We start from the raw sequence: 15,907 nt of genomic DNA, 5'->3' as shown, positions 1-15,907 counted from the left end.
CTATATTGATGGACTTTTAGATTTATTTTCAGATTTTTGTCCCACTACACACAGGCTGTGATGTCAACATCCCTAAACATGTATACACCTGTATCTAAATTCCTGGAAGTAGAATTTCTGGAATGAAGGCTTTGCAAACGTAAAACTTTGAAAGATACCATTTAATTACCCTCAAAAAATAAAGTCTTAACCTACAGTTCCACTCACAATGAAGCTTTTATTGGGTTCCTATCATGTGTCAGGTTTTATGTATTTACATTATAGAAAATAACAAAAAAAAAATAACAAAGAGACAAGAGTGAAGCTGAAGTCTAAGATTTCCCCAAGTCTCAGGCATCGTGGTCTATCCGTTAGAAACCCTCTCAATTCCACTACTACTGAAACAGCAGAGGACAGCATGTCCTTCAGGAGGTCAGAGGCATAATAGAAATCGAAATTTCAGATTAAACTGTAGATAATTATAACAGCAAAGATTTTTCATTTTTTACTTTATTTACTTTTTAAAAAAGATTTTGTTTATTTCTAGAGAGGAGAAGGAAGGGAGAAAGAGGGAGAGAAACACCAATGTGTGGTTGCCTTTCGTGCATGACCTACCGGGGGCCTTGCCAGCAACCCGGGCATGTGCCCTGACTGGAAATGGAACCAAACAGGCAGGTGCTGAAACCACTGAGCAACCAAGCCAGGGGTACTTTTTAGTTTCTAATTTCTGAAAGTCGCCAGTCCTAAGCGATCGGGGCCAAAACACTATCCTCCACCGGAAGCTTCTAAACAGCAACATACTAAATCGTCACAGCCATTTAAGGTCTGGGTAAGCAGCATCCCAAAGGTCAGTTACTGAAGACATGAATGCATACATGGCTGAAAAGGTCACTAGTTTTAAAGTTTTGGGGACAATCATACTCTAACCAAGTGTATATCCACAAGCATTTACAATTCTGAAAACTTCCACATAATAAAAATTGATTAATATTAGTAAATTGCTATTTGCAAAAATAAGGAAGTTAGCACAGCACAGTTTGCAAACTTACAATTAGGCACATTTGAATTTGGTGCTAAAACATAAAATATTCTTTGGGATTTATGAACAAATATACAATAGGGGTGTAGTGGCCAAAAAGTATTACTGGTATAAATATCTACAGATGTGGCAATATACAAAATGTGACATAAATCTATCAGAAACTAGAAAAATAATATTGTCCTTCAAATTTGTTGGAAGACATAGCTTGAGGTAGGAACAAACTCTGTTATAGTTGACACAAGAAAATCTAGACCTAGAAACAATAGGGTTTTCAGAAAGTGTGGGAACTAGCAAAGAGTAGACCTTTGGATGGCAGTGAATCCAACATGAGCTAAAGAATAGAAGACATGGGTGCCAAGGATATTTGGAGCAACAAGCAGCTAAGTAGTTGTTGACACCATAAAATCTAACAGTGTCTGGAGGGGCCCCAGGTACCATGTAGGGATTGAAGGCAGAGGTCCCCAAACTTTTTGGCACCAGGGACTGGTTTCCTGGAAGAAAATTTTTCCTCAGACCACGGTGGGGTTGGGGGAGATGTGAGGCAGACCTCAGGCAGTATTGCTAGCTGCCTCCTTCGACCTGGAGGAGGGAGGCTATGGTCCCCTGATTGAAGGGATTCCAGTCTTTAATTAAAACAAAACTGAGAGCTTTGGACGGTGTGGCTCACTTGGTTGGAGCATCGTTCCATTGAGGTTGAAGGTTCTATGCCCAGTTGGGGTACATCCCCAGGTTGCAGGTTTGGTCCCCATTTGGGGTACACAAAAACCCCACCCATTCCATGTTTCTCTCCCACTCTCTCTCCCTCCTGTCTCCTCTCTCTAAAATCAATGAGCATGTCCTTAAGTGAATATAAAAAAAGGGAAAATAACAAAGGGCCCAGTGGTAGATGGACTGAGAATGTTTCATCAGGACAGGTCTTACTTATCCAAAAGGGAACAACAGGCAGGAAGTGGGTCTGTGGGGCAAGACAAGGCCCTCACTATAAACAGAAAGCCCGAGGTCAAGGTAGAGCTAGATGCTGAGTTCAGAGTGCTGGCCTAATTCTTTAGGTTCCTCCTTTTACACTTAAGATGCTTTTAGACATTAAGACGATGATGAGTATGCAAGTGAACATTAAGTGGACAGGGCTACGGAGAGAAAAGTTATACAGACTGGGCACAGGTAAAGATCAAATCAAAAATTTGTTTAGGTAGAATTGAATGTTGGAACTGAGTATTTAAGGAATAAACATTTTCCTGTTCCTAGAATTTATCTCACCACACCTTTCCCCAATCTTACACCACCCATCCTAAGCTGCAGTAATGGTAATCCATAGCTGTGGATCCCTTGATTCCACGGGAACACAGAAAAAGGGGAGAGTGCTCTGGAATACATTTTTAGCCTCACATTGCATACTACTATCACAAAAGTTGGCAATCCAAGAGGTATGAAGCTGAAGGGGAAGACCTTCAAAAAAACGTTTAAGTTTAAGCCACATCTTTGCACTGCCACACCCCTCACATTTCCTCTCAGATAAGCATCATACCCCACCTTCAAAACTCTCTTATGTCACAATACGAAAAGAAGGCCTGTAAAAGAAATATGTCTATTTGCAGATCCCATCAGTGACCTACCATCTTGTGGGCTCTTGGCATCTTGTATCACAAACTTCCCACACGTGGCTCTAAAGAGTGCCGAGGTACATGGACCTAGGTACCTCCAAAGGCTCACCATAAAACATGACTAGACCGTATGTTCCCTCCCCAAAAGCAGCTTAATCCATAATCAGGGTGAGACAATGTAGGTTTTTCATTGTGAGTATGAAACAGAGTTAATTCCTGTAGTATCATTTATTATTATTGTATTAATTTCCATATGAACAATTGTATACCTTCTTTGGCCCCACCCTCTGTAGGTCATTAGCAACTCAGCCCTCACTCACAGTCACGAGAGTGGTTAGTGTGGGCAGCACTAACCAGGCCTAGAACAACGGAGGCAGCCCAGGCCAAGGCGGGCTGATTGCACATCTCTCCTGTACGCTTGGCGCACACTGCAACGCACCACAGTGCCTTTCCCACAGGCCTCTTTGTAAGTTTCTCCACAACGTCCATCAGGTCAAGTTGGTTCGTGATGCTTCAAGTGAAGTCATCAGGAGAAACACAGGCAGTATGTCTTACAATGATGGAATCTTTAAAAGTTTCACAAGAAAAAACGTGTGGACAAAAGCAGAGCATTGACACAGGGCATGGACGCAGTCTACATTCTACAAACACACCAATGAATGATCACAATGAGCTGATGTGACATGTGACATGTAACGAAGTGCACAACACATTTAGATTATTCTCTCTACTGAGCAGAATCCCTGGCAGGTTCTGCACTACCTAGCTCACACATTCTGTTAATGCAAAATGAGGCCACAACGTGTCAACGTTTGTTTCTCACAGAAACCGAAATATCCACGTGAATGTCTTTTTCCTGTACATTTGCACCTTGCCTCTTCCCTCTTCTCCGTGAATGGCCTTGACTTTCTCTAACTATTCCCCTCGTCATTTCTGCCTGGCCTCGCACCCAAGCATGGCAGACAGAGAATCCTAGAGGCCCAAAGTTCTACAGTGGCTGTTTGCAAGGGGGAGGAGACTACAGTAACTGCCACACTGGGCACACTCTATGTGAGAAGGAAGAAGGAGAATACCATCAATGCCTCTGCTGAGTAAAAGAACAGGATGGCAGCATTGCTTCATGGGCCAAGGAGCCACAGGTGGCAAATTCTGGTGGAGAGAACTGCAACCAAGGGCTGGGAGAGGAAAGGTTTGCAATGAGCTCACTCCTAGCTCTTTGGCATTTGCCTGTAATGGGCAGAGTCCATTTGAGACAGTCTCAGACAGTGAGGGGAAGATCAGGCCGCTCAGAGGAGACAGGACATAACAGCCAAGAGTGAGAATGCAAGGTCAAAGCTCGTCTCAGAACAATGCCGACAATGGAGAAGAAAAAGCAAAGGAGAGCAGGAGAGAGATGCAAGTCCCAACTGGCCCTGCCCAGCCCAGCCCAAGGAAGGTAGGATTCAGGAGAAGGAACTTAAAGAGGGAAGCCTTGGACCACATCTTTCTCCACAGCATGCACTCAACACACTTCGTTTTACTCTTTAACCAAGTTACAGAAAAGAGCTCCTTAATCCCTTTGTCTGCTCCTCCCAAGCTGCGGTAAATTCACTAATCAGATGGTCTCATGAAATCTCAGAAAAGCTGTAGTTGTGCAAGCTAGAGTCCCTTTCTTTCTTCCTAAGAGTATTAATAATATATATATATATTATACATGTTATACAATAAAATATAGAGAATATAAGTTACTAATATTTATTTATATGAATGAATGTCTATAAGAAACATTGAGATGATTCTTCCCTTAACATGAGAGAGCCTGGGGAGAGTGAGACATTCACATGTGCCTTGTGGACCACAACATCCGTCCTCAGAGCTCAGCCATTTAGGGGTTGGTTTCCTCTCCTACCACTCCCCCCATCCAATCCTGTCTTCTTGTTGGGAATCTGACTCCCTATTGGCTCTCTCATCTCTTTAAACTGCCTGCTTTGTGACATCATTCTCCGACCAAACCTACCACCACCTTGTAGAATCTTGGGGTTTCCATGGAGTGATCTGTAAATAAATTTGGATCATCGCAACTGACCAGTGACCAGTAACCAGTAACCTGTAACCAATGACCAGCGACCAGTGTGACCAGTGACCTTCATACTGGACACTTGCACTCTTTGACTCCTACTGATAACGCATCTGGTGTTGTCTCCTCATTCCTTGCATCTACAGTTAATACTTTCTCTTATTCTCTCACTATGTCAGGTAAGAAAAGACACTATTATAAATTTTGTATCAGATACTTTTTGGCCCTAAATTTGGGAGTAGACTCAAAACAGCATGGATAAGAGGGAAAGTATTGATCTAAAAGTCTGGAGACACAATTTCAGTTTTGATTTCAACATTTACTAGCTATGTGACTTTACACAGGTAGTTTAATGTCTCACAAAATCTGTTTTTTTCTCATCTACTACGTTAATATGTTAGATTGGTTGTTCTTTCTAATACTGAGTCTTCAAAGACACCCATATAAAAAGTGAAATCAAGACTTCCTGAGAAGGTTTCAACAGAAACAGATCGAAAACATAGGTGATAGAGAAAACGATATACACACACACACGGGATGTGTCATGTGTAATGTTCTCCCACCACTAATATTTCTACTCCAGTATTTTAAATCTAGTGCCTTTTAAGAAGTAATATATACCAGGTTTTGGAGTTTTCTATCCAGAGTAAGTGAGAAGAGAAATAGGTAGAGAGGATGAAGAGTACTGGGCACTAGGAGGGACAATGTTTAAATGAAGGAAGCTGAGGAGTACATTTATGAGCACAGGCCAACAGGAGGACCCGAGAGGGAGGGGAAACTGTAAGAATGAAGGAGGAGAGCATGGACGAGCTCTCAAGAACAAAAACGGTAGTTTGTGATGGAATGTTGAAGGAAACCAAAGATTTTAAATTAAAGCAGAAGTAGCATAGGGTAAAATCTGCTCCAAGTAGGGCAAAATAAAGGCAATTTTTACCAAATGCTTACATTCATAGAGTAGGAAGGAAAGTAAGGCCAGAATAGGGTACCACTAGGCAAAGGAGGTTACACAAAAGTGATATTCCGTTGTCTGTGTTTTTCTGTCGCCTTTCTGAAAACAGATGGCATTTGACAGTTGAATGTAAACATTTAAAAACTATATTTTCAAAATGATGTTTCCTATAAACCTGAAACTATAAAATTGGTTATCTAGGGGGCTGGAGGAAACAGCATTTTCAGCGTAGCCCTTGATTTTTAAACTATGTAGATGTTTAGTCTATGAAAAATAAATATTTTAAATGATCTATCTTAATTTGAATCAGAACGATTAATTCTTTTGTGTGATATGTTCTGAGAAAAAGCTGGTTCTCATCTTTATAGTTATTTTCTTCCTAACACAGAGAACACACTGAAAAACAGCCACCACCTCTTTTCAAATCTTAGCTCCTAAGAAGAAGAAGAAACGTCAAGCTCCCCATGTCTAATTTCACATTCATCTAGAAACAATTTTGTGGGGTCTCTTGGGGATTCCTGCATTAAGTTTTTTTAATGGGAATCTAGTGATGATGGCTTTTAAGGCTTTGGGTAGGATACTTTCCTGGATGTGGAAGGCCATTATAACCTGGGATTTGAGATAAATATAAAAAGCTTCATGATATTCTGTAAGTGTTCTCTTGTGTTTGTCACATGGCTGTATTAATTGGAATATATATTTCCACTGGACTCGCTGTCTGTTACTTGCTGGGTAGCTTTCAGATGCACATGAATGAGCACATTAATGGAATTCCTTTACACTTTTTGTAGGTTTTATAGCTGCGTTCACAGAAATGTTTGTCTATATTGGAGTTACCTGTACATCCACATTTGCTGCATTTTGTTACTTGTTATGCCATTTTTAATGATGTGTCTTCTGTGTCCCTATGTACTAGCTCGGATTCCTTCAAAATCACCTTTCATTCTGGGCTGCATTTTGGTTATACTACTCACTAGAATAAAATAACAATGTTCACTTCTATGGAATTGCATGTTTAAAACAGAACTTCTTTTATTCTTAAATGTATTATGTTTTGATCCTTAGTACACTCCTCAATTTTGATTAATATATATTTTTTTAGTTCTTTAATACGTCTTTCATTATTTTTTCTTTGATATTCAAGAACTTATACATCATATGTAATATATGACTTGTTCATGTATGAATTATCGCTGCTGCTATTATTATAAGCACTTTATAGATGAGTAGCCTAAAGCTCACTTATTTCAAAAAACCCTTCTTGAGAAACATACTCTCACATAGTCATTTTGAGAACATCAGAAACGAGGCTTCAAAAGGGTAAGAATAACTCTTTATATTTACTAACTGGACTGAGCTACGTGTGAATTCTAAGAATAACGTGTAAACTGGTCCGGCAAAATGAGACACTGAAGACTACAATGATAAGAGCCGTACTGTTTACTCTTGCACAAAAAAACCCTATATTAGAAATTATATTGCTCCCAGTGTACGGTAGTGTCGTACTCCAAGCACAGCCCAGGCAAGGCAGTCAGGGTGCTGTGTGACCCGGGAACAATGCTGACACAATGGGAGAACTTGACCGTCTGTCTCACCTCTCTGAGCCTCAGTTTCCTCACTCAGAAGATGAGAATGTTAGAACACAGATTCTCTGAAGACCCCTGGTTCTACAACTACTCAGTTCTAGGAAACAGCATGCAAATCAACACTAGTGCAGGCTCAAGAGAACGACAGGGCAGGGAGAGGTTGCTTCTAGTCTGGAGAACAATATGTGAACCACATAAATTGGGGGCTTCTGCACATTTTTGCCAAGTTGGGAGCAAGGACAGTGAATACAGAGAGTAGCAAAGTGCTCCAGCACTCACAACCACCATACTGATTTTTGATATTGCAGTGAGTATTGGTATTAGAGGCTTACTGACAGCAACAATCTTAACATAATGGTGTTCTTCAAACACAGTGAGAGTTCATCAGTCTCATTGATTTTTTCATCACTCTCTTGTTCCTTACAGAGAATTTCCAAAATCCACCTTTCCTTGGAAATCCAGATTCTCTGCACCTCTCTCTTCCTGTAGTGAGTGATGCAGCTTCCCTAACAGGAAGTGTCTGCAATTTCTCCAGAGTCCCTGCTCCTGCTCTCAGTTCAGCATGGCTATTTCCATCAGCCTCTGGCACCTCATTCCAACCATCCATGGGTAGTTCCTACCTTTACCAGCATGCTGGTGCAACTATGTTGTCTGGAGGGGCTGGCCAGAGGCAAGTCTCCTCCACCTCAGCTGCTTCCAATCCTGGTACTTTTGAGTGGGCAATCACAGGAGGCTCTAAGAAGAAATCATCATCACTCAGAGATTTCAATGTGACTGTCATTGACCAGGACACAGCTGTGTCTTCCATGTCCATGGCATCCCAGTATGATACCACTTCAGATGCCAACAACATGACCTCTCTGTATACATCACTTTCTGCCCATGTTGTCCAGCAGGCACCATCTCAGATTCCAAATCAGGAACATAGCCTGTCACTTCCCTACCAGGGGGTAATTCAAGGATATTACTGTAATCAAGGCCCATTGGGGCTTCTGCCATCTGGAGAACTCAGCCCCTACCTCCAATCCTACGGCTCCGTTGTTTCTTACATGGAGAGCAGGACCTCTGTCCCTCAACCTGAGTTGGTCATGGTACTAAAGGAGATTCAGCCCACAAATGTGATACCACCAGCCTCCACCTCAGGAAGCTACTCTTCTGTGTCTACTCAACCCATCACACAGACAAGTTTTCAAGGTGAGTACAAGGAGCAAGAAGGAAGAGGAATAAGTTCATCATTAAAAAATAGGGTCAACCTGTCACTGGGAATTGGTGAGTCCACAAATAGGTAGAATTTAAGTGGTATAACTTAAGAACTACTATCCTCAGTCAATGCTCTCCAATTTCAGAGTCTTCATTAGAACACCTAATAGAGCTGGGAAGATGGGGCACTGTAATGGCCATATATGCTCCATGTGTGAGAAGTGAAAGAGTGGACAAAGGGATGCCACCCTTTTCTCTGCCCTAACCGATTAGTCGCTCTCTACTACCACTGCAATGAACTCCTTTCCCTGATTTATTGCCTTAGTCTATTTGTAAAGGGATTTCAGAACTCTTATTGTGACCCTGCTAGTTTCACTTTCCCTCATTCCTTTGCTTTACGCCAGGACTTAAGACCTTGTGTTCCAAGAACACATCCATAGCAAGCAGTCTAAGAGTCTGTCCTGCTTGTATATTTCATTAGGAAGAGCTTCATTCACCCTCCTAGTTTGTGGTGTGAAGTGTTATTCTGTCAGGATAGTAGAGAGAATTGAAAGGATTCTATGTGAGAATGTTACTGTAAAACATTTTTAAAATCACTTTTACTTTTCATTTGACTCACAACAACTGTGAAATACAAAGAAAGCCATAGAACAATGACATCAAATTGGTCATTTGTACCAATTTTGGTCCGGTAAGGAATAGAACCACAGCCTTCTAGGTCTTCACATATGGTACTGTCTATGATCCTTAAGGGAACTAGTATAAATGCCTTCCCCACTGTTGGAAGGTGCATGATTGGCTACACGGGGAGCATCTTGCTTACTGGGATCTGACATCTACTCCTTGATTCCTTTGTAGTGATGGAGTATTCCCTGGGGATGGAGACTTCCCTGGGATTGCAACCTCCAAGCCAAACATTTTGTCTACCACAATATCCAGACTTCCCTAAGTCCTACACTAGCAGAAATATCCAGACACTGGAGAGTAATCCACCTTCTGTGATTGGGGACATTTCAATGGTAGTTCCAGTCCAGAGTTCTAGTAATCTCCTGGCACTGCCTCCATCTCCAAGCCAAGAACAGGAAGAGAATAAGAATTTGGATGATATTAAAGACAAACTTTCAAAGCCTCTTGATGCCTACCATTTTCCAATAGGAATCCAAGATTCTCCATTGCTCCCCTTAGAAGTGCCTGATATTCACCAGCTCCTGGCTAGCATTGATCCGCTACTCTCAGAAAAGCAGCCTGATTGTGAAAACGATGATCTCAGAAACAATAGCCTGAGTCTTAAATACAGTCCTAAAAACAAAGAGCCACTTGAATATGTGACTGAATACAATGATGGCTTTGCAGACATTGCTACACTGGTGGAAGATATTCACCTTCCACAGATCTTAAATTCCTTGGATGACCTTGATCAATCCAAAGGTCCCAAGGAGGTCAAGACCAAAAATACCAGAGCCCTCAAATTGAACGAGGTGCAGGAAAACTCAAGCATCATTAAGGCTCCTTCGGATCAAGCTAGGAAGAACAAGCAGAATAAAGCCTCTGAGCCCATCAGTGATGCTCCCAAGGCCAAAATCAAGCCCGAGAGCCCAGATAGCATGTGCTTGGGGGAGGCGGGTATTTACAATGCTGCAGCCAGTGACAGGGCCCCTGAGAGCACAGCCAAGCATCCTAACAGCAAGCCTCAGAAAGCTGCATCCAGCAGGAACAGAATAACTAAGGGCCACGGGCAGGAAAAGAACAGAAGAAACAAAGACAATTCCAACAGAGCTGGAGATGGCAGGCAATCAGGGAAAAAACTCAAGGCAGAGGAGAAGTCAGCAATTCCTAAGATGAAGAGGAAGAAAAATCAGCCTGAGTTGACCCAAGAGACCTTCAAAAAGCCTCGGACTCACCTAGGTATGCAAATGCTGGAGTCTGTGCAGGTGTTTCATGCACTGGGGAAGAGGCCCGATAAGAAAACTGAACTGTCTTCCTCCCGGGCCCTAGGAAACTCAAGCAACCCCAAACGACCCCAGTCACCCCCACCTACCAAAAGATGGCTGGATACCTTGGGTGAAGGCAAAGGTCCTGAGAAAACTCAACTCACATGCCAGAAACCAGATGGCAGTGCTGAAAAAGAGTGTTCATCTCCATCTCAATACGAGCTGCCACCTCCTGGCAAGGTCAAGTTGGTACCTTTGCCTTTTCTTAACTTGGACAAGCCTCAAGCTCGACCAGTTCCTCGCAGGCCACAGTCTCTGGCATCACGTCGGCCTGCTGTGGCTAACCCTGGTTGGCCTGGTTCTAACTCAACTCAACCTGAAGCAGTCAATTCCTCCAGACCCACTCCTGCCTCTTTCACAGTTCCTGCCAGACTAGCTCAGCCAATTTCCAGCAACCAATCCCAATCACCTTTGACCAGCCCTGCTAGGCCTGGTTCTAACTCAACTCAACCTGAAGCAGTCAATTCCTCCAGACCCACTCCTGCATCTTTGACAGGACCTGCAAGACCAGCTCAGCCAATTTCCACCAACCCATCTAGGCCAGGTTTGACCAACACTACCTGCCCTGGTGTCCCTCAGCCTGCGGCTCCTAGGCCTGGGATCTACAAAACATCAGCTTGCACTTCTTTCCAGAGGGAACCCATTCGCACTGCTGTGACCAAGCCGCTGACCCCGCCCAAGCCTCAAAACCAGTATCTACTCCAGGATTTCGCCCTCCAACCAAATCCATGGAAGCAAGCCACTGTCCTTGGGCCAGTCATGTCAAAGCCCATCACAGATGAGCAGAGGCCAGAGCGGGAGGCCATGAAGAGGATGGCTCAACTAGAGCGTGAGAATGCTGCCAAATACACCTCTTTGGGGAAAGTGCAGTATTTCATTGAAAGGGAAAAAGAAATGGAAATTTCCCGATACTATGGGTATGCGATATGAGATGTTCACATGGTTGGTGCCACTTCGCATACCAACATTTTTCCATAGATACATACACATAAAGTTCTCTATTATATTTTAAAACAATACAATTGAATAAGAAATGCAATAGACTTAGTATATGAGTAATAAAAAGGCTCCTAGTTTTTAGATGCTGTTTACTGTGGTTTTTCTTTGGTGAGGGTGGGGATGAAAGGCTGTGTGAGAATGAAATACTGGAAGTTGAACAGGAGGTTGAAGGGAAAGGGCTGGGAACTGAGGAAAAGGAAGGAAATTAGTCCATAGCCATAAAGGCAAAAGGGGAGAAGGGTTACAGGTTTATAATTAGAAGCAGGAGGAGGGAAAAGGGTCTGAAGTTAGGGTTAAAAGGAAAAAAATGTGAATAGAGTTGAAGATGGCAGAAAAACGACCCTTGGTTGGCCAAAAGAAATGTGAAATGTCTCCCGTGGATGCTGGCCTTAAGTCTCATGAGCAACAGATAAGTATATATATTAGAAAACAGAATAGGATGTATTTCTCCCATCCAAGTACTAACCAGGCCCGACCCTGCTTAGCTTCTGAGGTCAGATGAGATTGGGCACGTTCAAGTATGTATTTCTAAAAGGCTTGGATTGTTTATCCATACGTGATTGTAGCTGGGGAAGGTGAATACAAAACAGGGCAATCCACCAGATGAGAGGCAAGGCCTTAGCGTTATCCTGGAGGCAGCAGATAACAGGGGCCTGGCTAAGTGACCTGTTGCGGTAGGAGCCCACCCAGAACAGGCTGTGGGGCACAAATCACCATTTACTCTACCCCTGGGCACCAGGCCCACGAACACACTACTTCAGTCAACCTTCCCGACAACACGCAAGGCCAATGTCACTGTGCCACTTTACTTGTGAGGTTCAACAAAGGGCTGAGGTCACATTGCATGTGGTGATGCAAAGCCTCAAACTGAGTATTTAGTATCTTAGTACTTTCAGGTCCCATGGGTGAACGCCTGGCCCTCGGAGCACAGCATCTGGACGTTACCGGTGACGAGATCAAACTTCAGGAGAAATATGAGCATTAACGGTGGAGCCATCCAGGGCCACCTCCATGACTCTGGCAGCACGTGCCTGCTGATTTGAAATCCGCCAACAACCGAAGTCCACGAGAAAAATCTGATGGAAGCGTCTGTTGTCCTGCGGCCAGAGCGACAAGCACGCGTGCGCACTGGGTTGCGGCTTGAACAGCCCTACTGCGCAGGCGTCAGTTCAGAAGGGCTCCGTGGGAGGCCTCGTAGGGGCAGTGGGAGAGAGTGGGAATCATCATCGTTTGAAAATGGGTAATGTGCACTTTAATAATTATTTCTATTGAGATAGAGTCTGCACACTTTCAAATTCGCAGCCTTGAACTGTGAACTCAGGGACATTCCGTGCAATCACCGTTCATGCAGCCATCTCCATTATCTGTCCCACAGCACTTTCACCAGCCCGAAGGGAACCCCCTCAACCAGTGCAGTTACTCCTGGTTTCCTCCTCCCTCCAGCCCCTGGCAGCCACTGGTCTGCTTTCTGTCTGGACCAGTGTGACTTATCCACAGATTTCACATATGTGGAGTAATACCCTAGGTGACCTTTGTGTCTGGCTTCTCTCACCAAGCGTGTTGTCAAAGTTCATCCATGTTGTAGCGTGTGTCAGTCCTTCACTCCATTCTATGACTGTGTAACACCCCACTGAACACGTCCACCACTTCGTTCATCCTTTCACTGGCTGATGGACATCTGAGCGGTTCCCACTGGTCATTTACGTGTATTGAGAGTTCATTCTGTTCCAGCACCAGGCTACCTCAATCACCCCATTTAATAGGCTTGGAGTGTGTCAGGTGTTTGCCCAAGATTAAGAGCTAGCAATTGGGGGAGCTGGGGCTTGAACTCAAGCAGGCAGACTTCAGAGGTAACAGATTCTCACATGATGGAATGTTAGAAAGGTACAAAAGGGTTTTCAATGAAAATTCACCCTTTTCCCGAAGTTCCCCAGACACTAATTTCCCTCCAACCTTAGAGACACCATTTTGCTGTGCTGTGGATGCTTCCAGAGAAAGTGTTTCCACTCCAACACATGTGTATCATAGTTTACTGGTGAGTGTGTCCCACTAGTTAGAAATGTCACCTTTATGACATATTAAATCTTTATATGTATTTTTGAATTACTGCTATTGAAAGAATACATTGTAGTAGGTAAGAATGAATGTCATTCCTGTACGAAGGAGATTGCCCCTCTAGGTATGGCACTTATCACAGGAATAACAACGAGGCAAATGACATCTTCCTGGAGTCTTCCTTGTTTTCGCTCCCCCAGAAAGCTAACCTGGGCCTGTTTTCTATACCACGATGTTATATATCAAAAATTTTGTCTTCTAGGAGTCCCTCGATGCTTCCGAGGAATGAGCTGGGGGGAATATGCACGCAAGCGTGCAGGAGTCTGTGACATCAAAGTATGCAAGAGGTCATAGGGAGGCTGTTCAGGGAAAGTGTTCATGGCTAGGTACGGGCACCATAGGGAAAAAAGCACCTGACTTCCAAGCCTGGCCTTGGCCCACCAGGTGAAATGCTGAAGCCTTTGCTGACAGCATGTGTGTGGTGGTTGCTGTGTTTGTGACTATGCACGCACCTCTTTTATGTGCTTCCCGGTCATAGCTTCTTAAAGCCTTCTCCTCATAGTCTTAACATCTAGCAGGTTTGTAAACTCTGTTAACAAGTTAAACATTACCAAAAAAAGCTATTTTTTGAGAATGTGCTCAATGGGAGCAGATGCCCCTGTCCCATACTCCATCAACTCTGCTTCTGTCTGTTCTACCACAATAATGGTATCCACCTGGATTTGTTCACGCCTGTATCCCTAACACATAGAACAGAAACTGGCACATAATAGAAGCTAAAGAAATATTTTCCAAGGGGTTGAATAGGTTCGTTTTTGTCCTGTGTTGTCTCCTGCCAGGACCCCACCTGCATTGTATGCCCTCCCTATGACCAGCACCCCTAGTGCATCAATTTCTTTAAGCTCAACTCATGATGTTCACATTCTGAAGGGAAAGAGGCAGTATAGAAATAAAAATTTTGAAGACACAGGAGAGTGCCCTTTACAGCTGTCTTCCCAAAGTTACCTGCAAGGGGTCCAGGAGAATCAACAATGGGTCCTAGCACTGACACGCACATTCATGCTTGTGGAGAGGAAAGGATCCACTGGGTGCTTTCAACCACAAGTCTGAAAAGCCAATGGCCACGCAGAATCACTTCAGGGAAATGCAAGAGAAATTTACACAAAAGGGAGTAGAAAAAACTAAAGATCTGGACGCTGGCCTGGCAGAAGAGGTAACACCTGTGCAGGAGCTTTAAGCTGGACTTTGAAAGACAGGTCATGTAATCACTAACATCATTAACAAGCTTGCAGGGTATTAGGGTGGTGACACAGGCTGTGGAAGAATTCACAAGAAGAAGAAATTGCAGAAAACGAAGTTTTTATTTTACTTTCCCAAGAGTGAGAAAGGGCTAGGTGTGAGGATATGCACCGGCATATCTTGAGGGGTAGGGTTTTGAGCTTTTATTGGGTTATAATTGGATTTTAAAAGAGTGAGGAGGTTGCTGCTCTGTGGCCCTTGGGCGGTTGGGGCATTATAATATGGTGCTGCAGTTTGTTCCAATGTTTTCTTCTGCCTGGGGCTGTAGGGAACGGTGAGTTCTGTTCTTGCTTCCAGTAATTTCCAGTCCTGGGGACAAGCTCAGAAGAGTAAGGTGGCCGTCATGTTTAACAAGGTCACAGGCCTGCTCAGCAAATGGTGCCACGATAGCAAATGGCACTGACTTTGTCCTTTCACAAGAAGGCTCTCAAAACTGGAGGTGAGTTAACTGGAAGTGAGTCAAGTATTGCCAAGAAAGTTAAAATTTTAAACCAAGGCATAAAGTTTCCAAGTAGTGGTACATGTAAATCTCCTGAGACTGACTTCAGTGACTCGCAGGACCTTTCAGAAAGATTGTGCATGTGCTCACACTTACACACATCCACACAGAGAATGTGCCCTTCTGTTTGTATCGGTGTAACAGCCAGCTTGTGCTGGGCGGGGGGCAAAAACCTGTCATACAGACCTTTGTGTCCCCATGGGTTTGTACAGTGACCTCTGGAAATTAAACACTCATTTTCAATAAATGGTATTGGTGCTCACATTAGAAATTAGTCTTATGTTCTTTTCTAGTCAATAAAAGCTATTGTTTAATACCTCAAACCATCAATTTTGTATAGAAATAACACAAATAAACTGAAAATTTCAGTTTTCCTTTCCCTGATTTAGAAACCCTGGTTAGTTTAGCCAGCTACTCTGGATCAGCAATGCCTCCTTAAATGCTGGATTTGTGTGAGTGTGACAGACAGCCCAGCTGACAAGAATTTCCTACCAAAATCAAAATAATTCTAATAACAAAAGTAAGCTTCGTCATCAGTTCCTTTAACTACTTGGTTCCCCTTCTTCCCTGTTGATTTCCTTTACCAAGATGGCCGCCCTCAAGCTCTCTCCTCATTGGTCGGGTTTTCAGTAGCCCCGCCCATCAGCTCCC

The 15,907-nt window shown here is 43.5% G+C and overlaps 2 protein-coding genes across 2 annotated transcripts in view; one reads left to right on the top strand and one right to left on the bottom strand.

Annotated features, from left to right (window-relative positions):
* The first annotated feature begins 2,112 nt into the window (after positions 1-2,112).
* Positions 2,113-11,334, top strand: C5H2orf78 (chromosome 5 C2orf78 homolog). Its single transcript, XM_071221608.1, has 4 exons — positions 2,113-2,182; positions 7,640-8,407; positions 9,272-10,693; positions 10,781-11,334. The coding sequence occupies exons 1-4, from the start codon at positions 2,113-2,115 to the stop codon at positions 11,332-11,334; spliced, it is 2,814 nt and encodes a 937-aa protein (XP_071077709.1).
* Positions 11,335-12,295: 961 nt separating this feature from the next.
* Positions 12,296-15,907, bottom strand: part of LOC128780915 (uncharacterized) — a 4,773-nt gene continuing 1,161 nt past the window's right edge. The window contains exons 2-3 of the mRNA XM_053924471.1: positions 14,869-15,066; positions 12,296-12,364 (exon numbers count right to left, since the gene is read on the bottom strand). Of these exons, the coding sequence (XP_053780446.1) occupies positions 12,296-12,364; positions 14,869-15,066 (267 nt within the window). The remainder of the gene's footprint in view (positions 12,365-14,868; positions 15,067-15,907) is intronic.

This window comes from Desmodus rotundus, chromosome 5, assembly GCF_022682495.2.
Source record: "Desmodus rotundus isolate HL8 chromosome 5, HLdesRot8A.1, whole genome shotgun sequence".
NCBI classification, from domain to species: Eukaryota; Metazoa; Chordata; class Mammalia; order Chiroptera; family Phyllostomidae; genus Desmodus; species Desmodus rotundus.
This window is presented reverse-complemented; position numbering and strand designations above follow the sequence as displayed.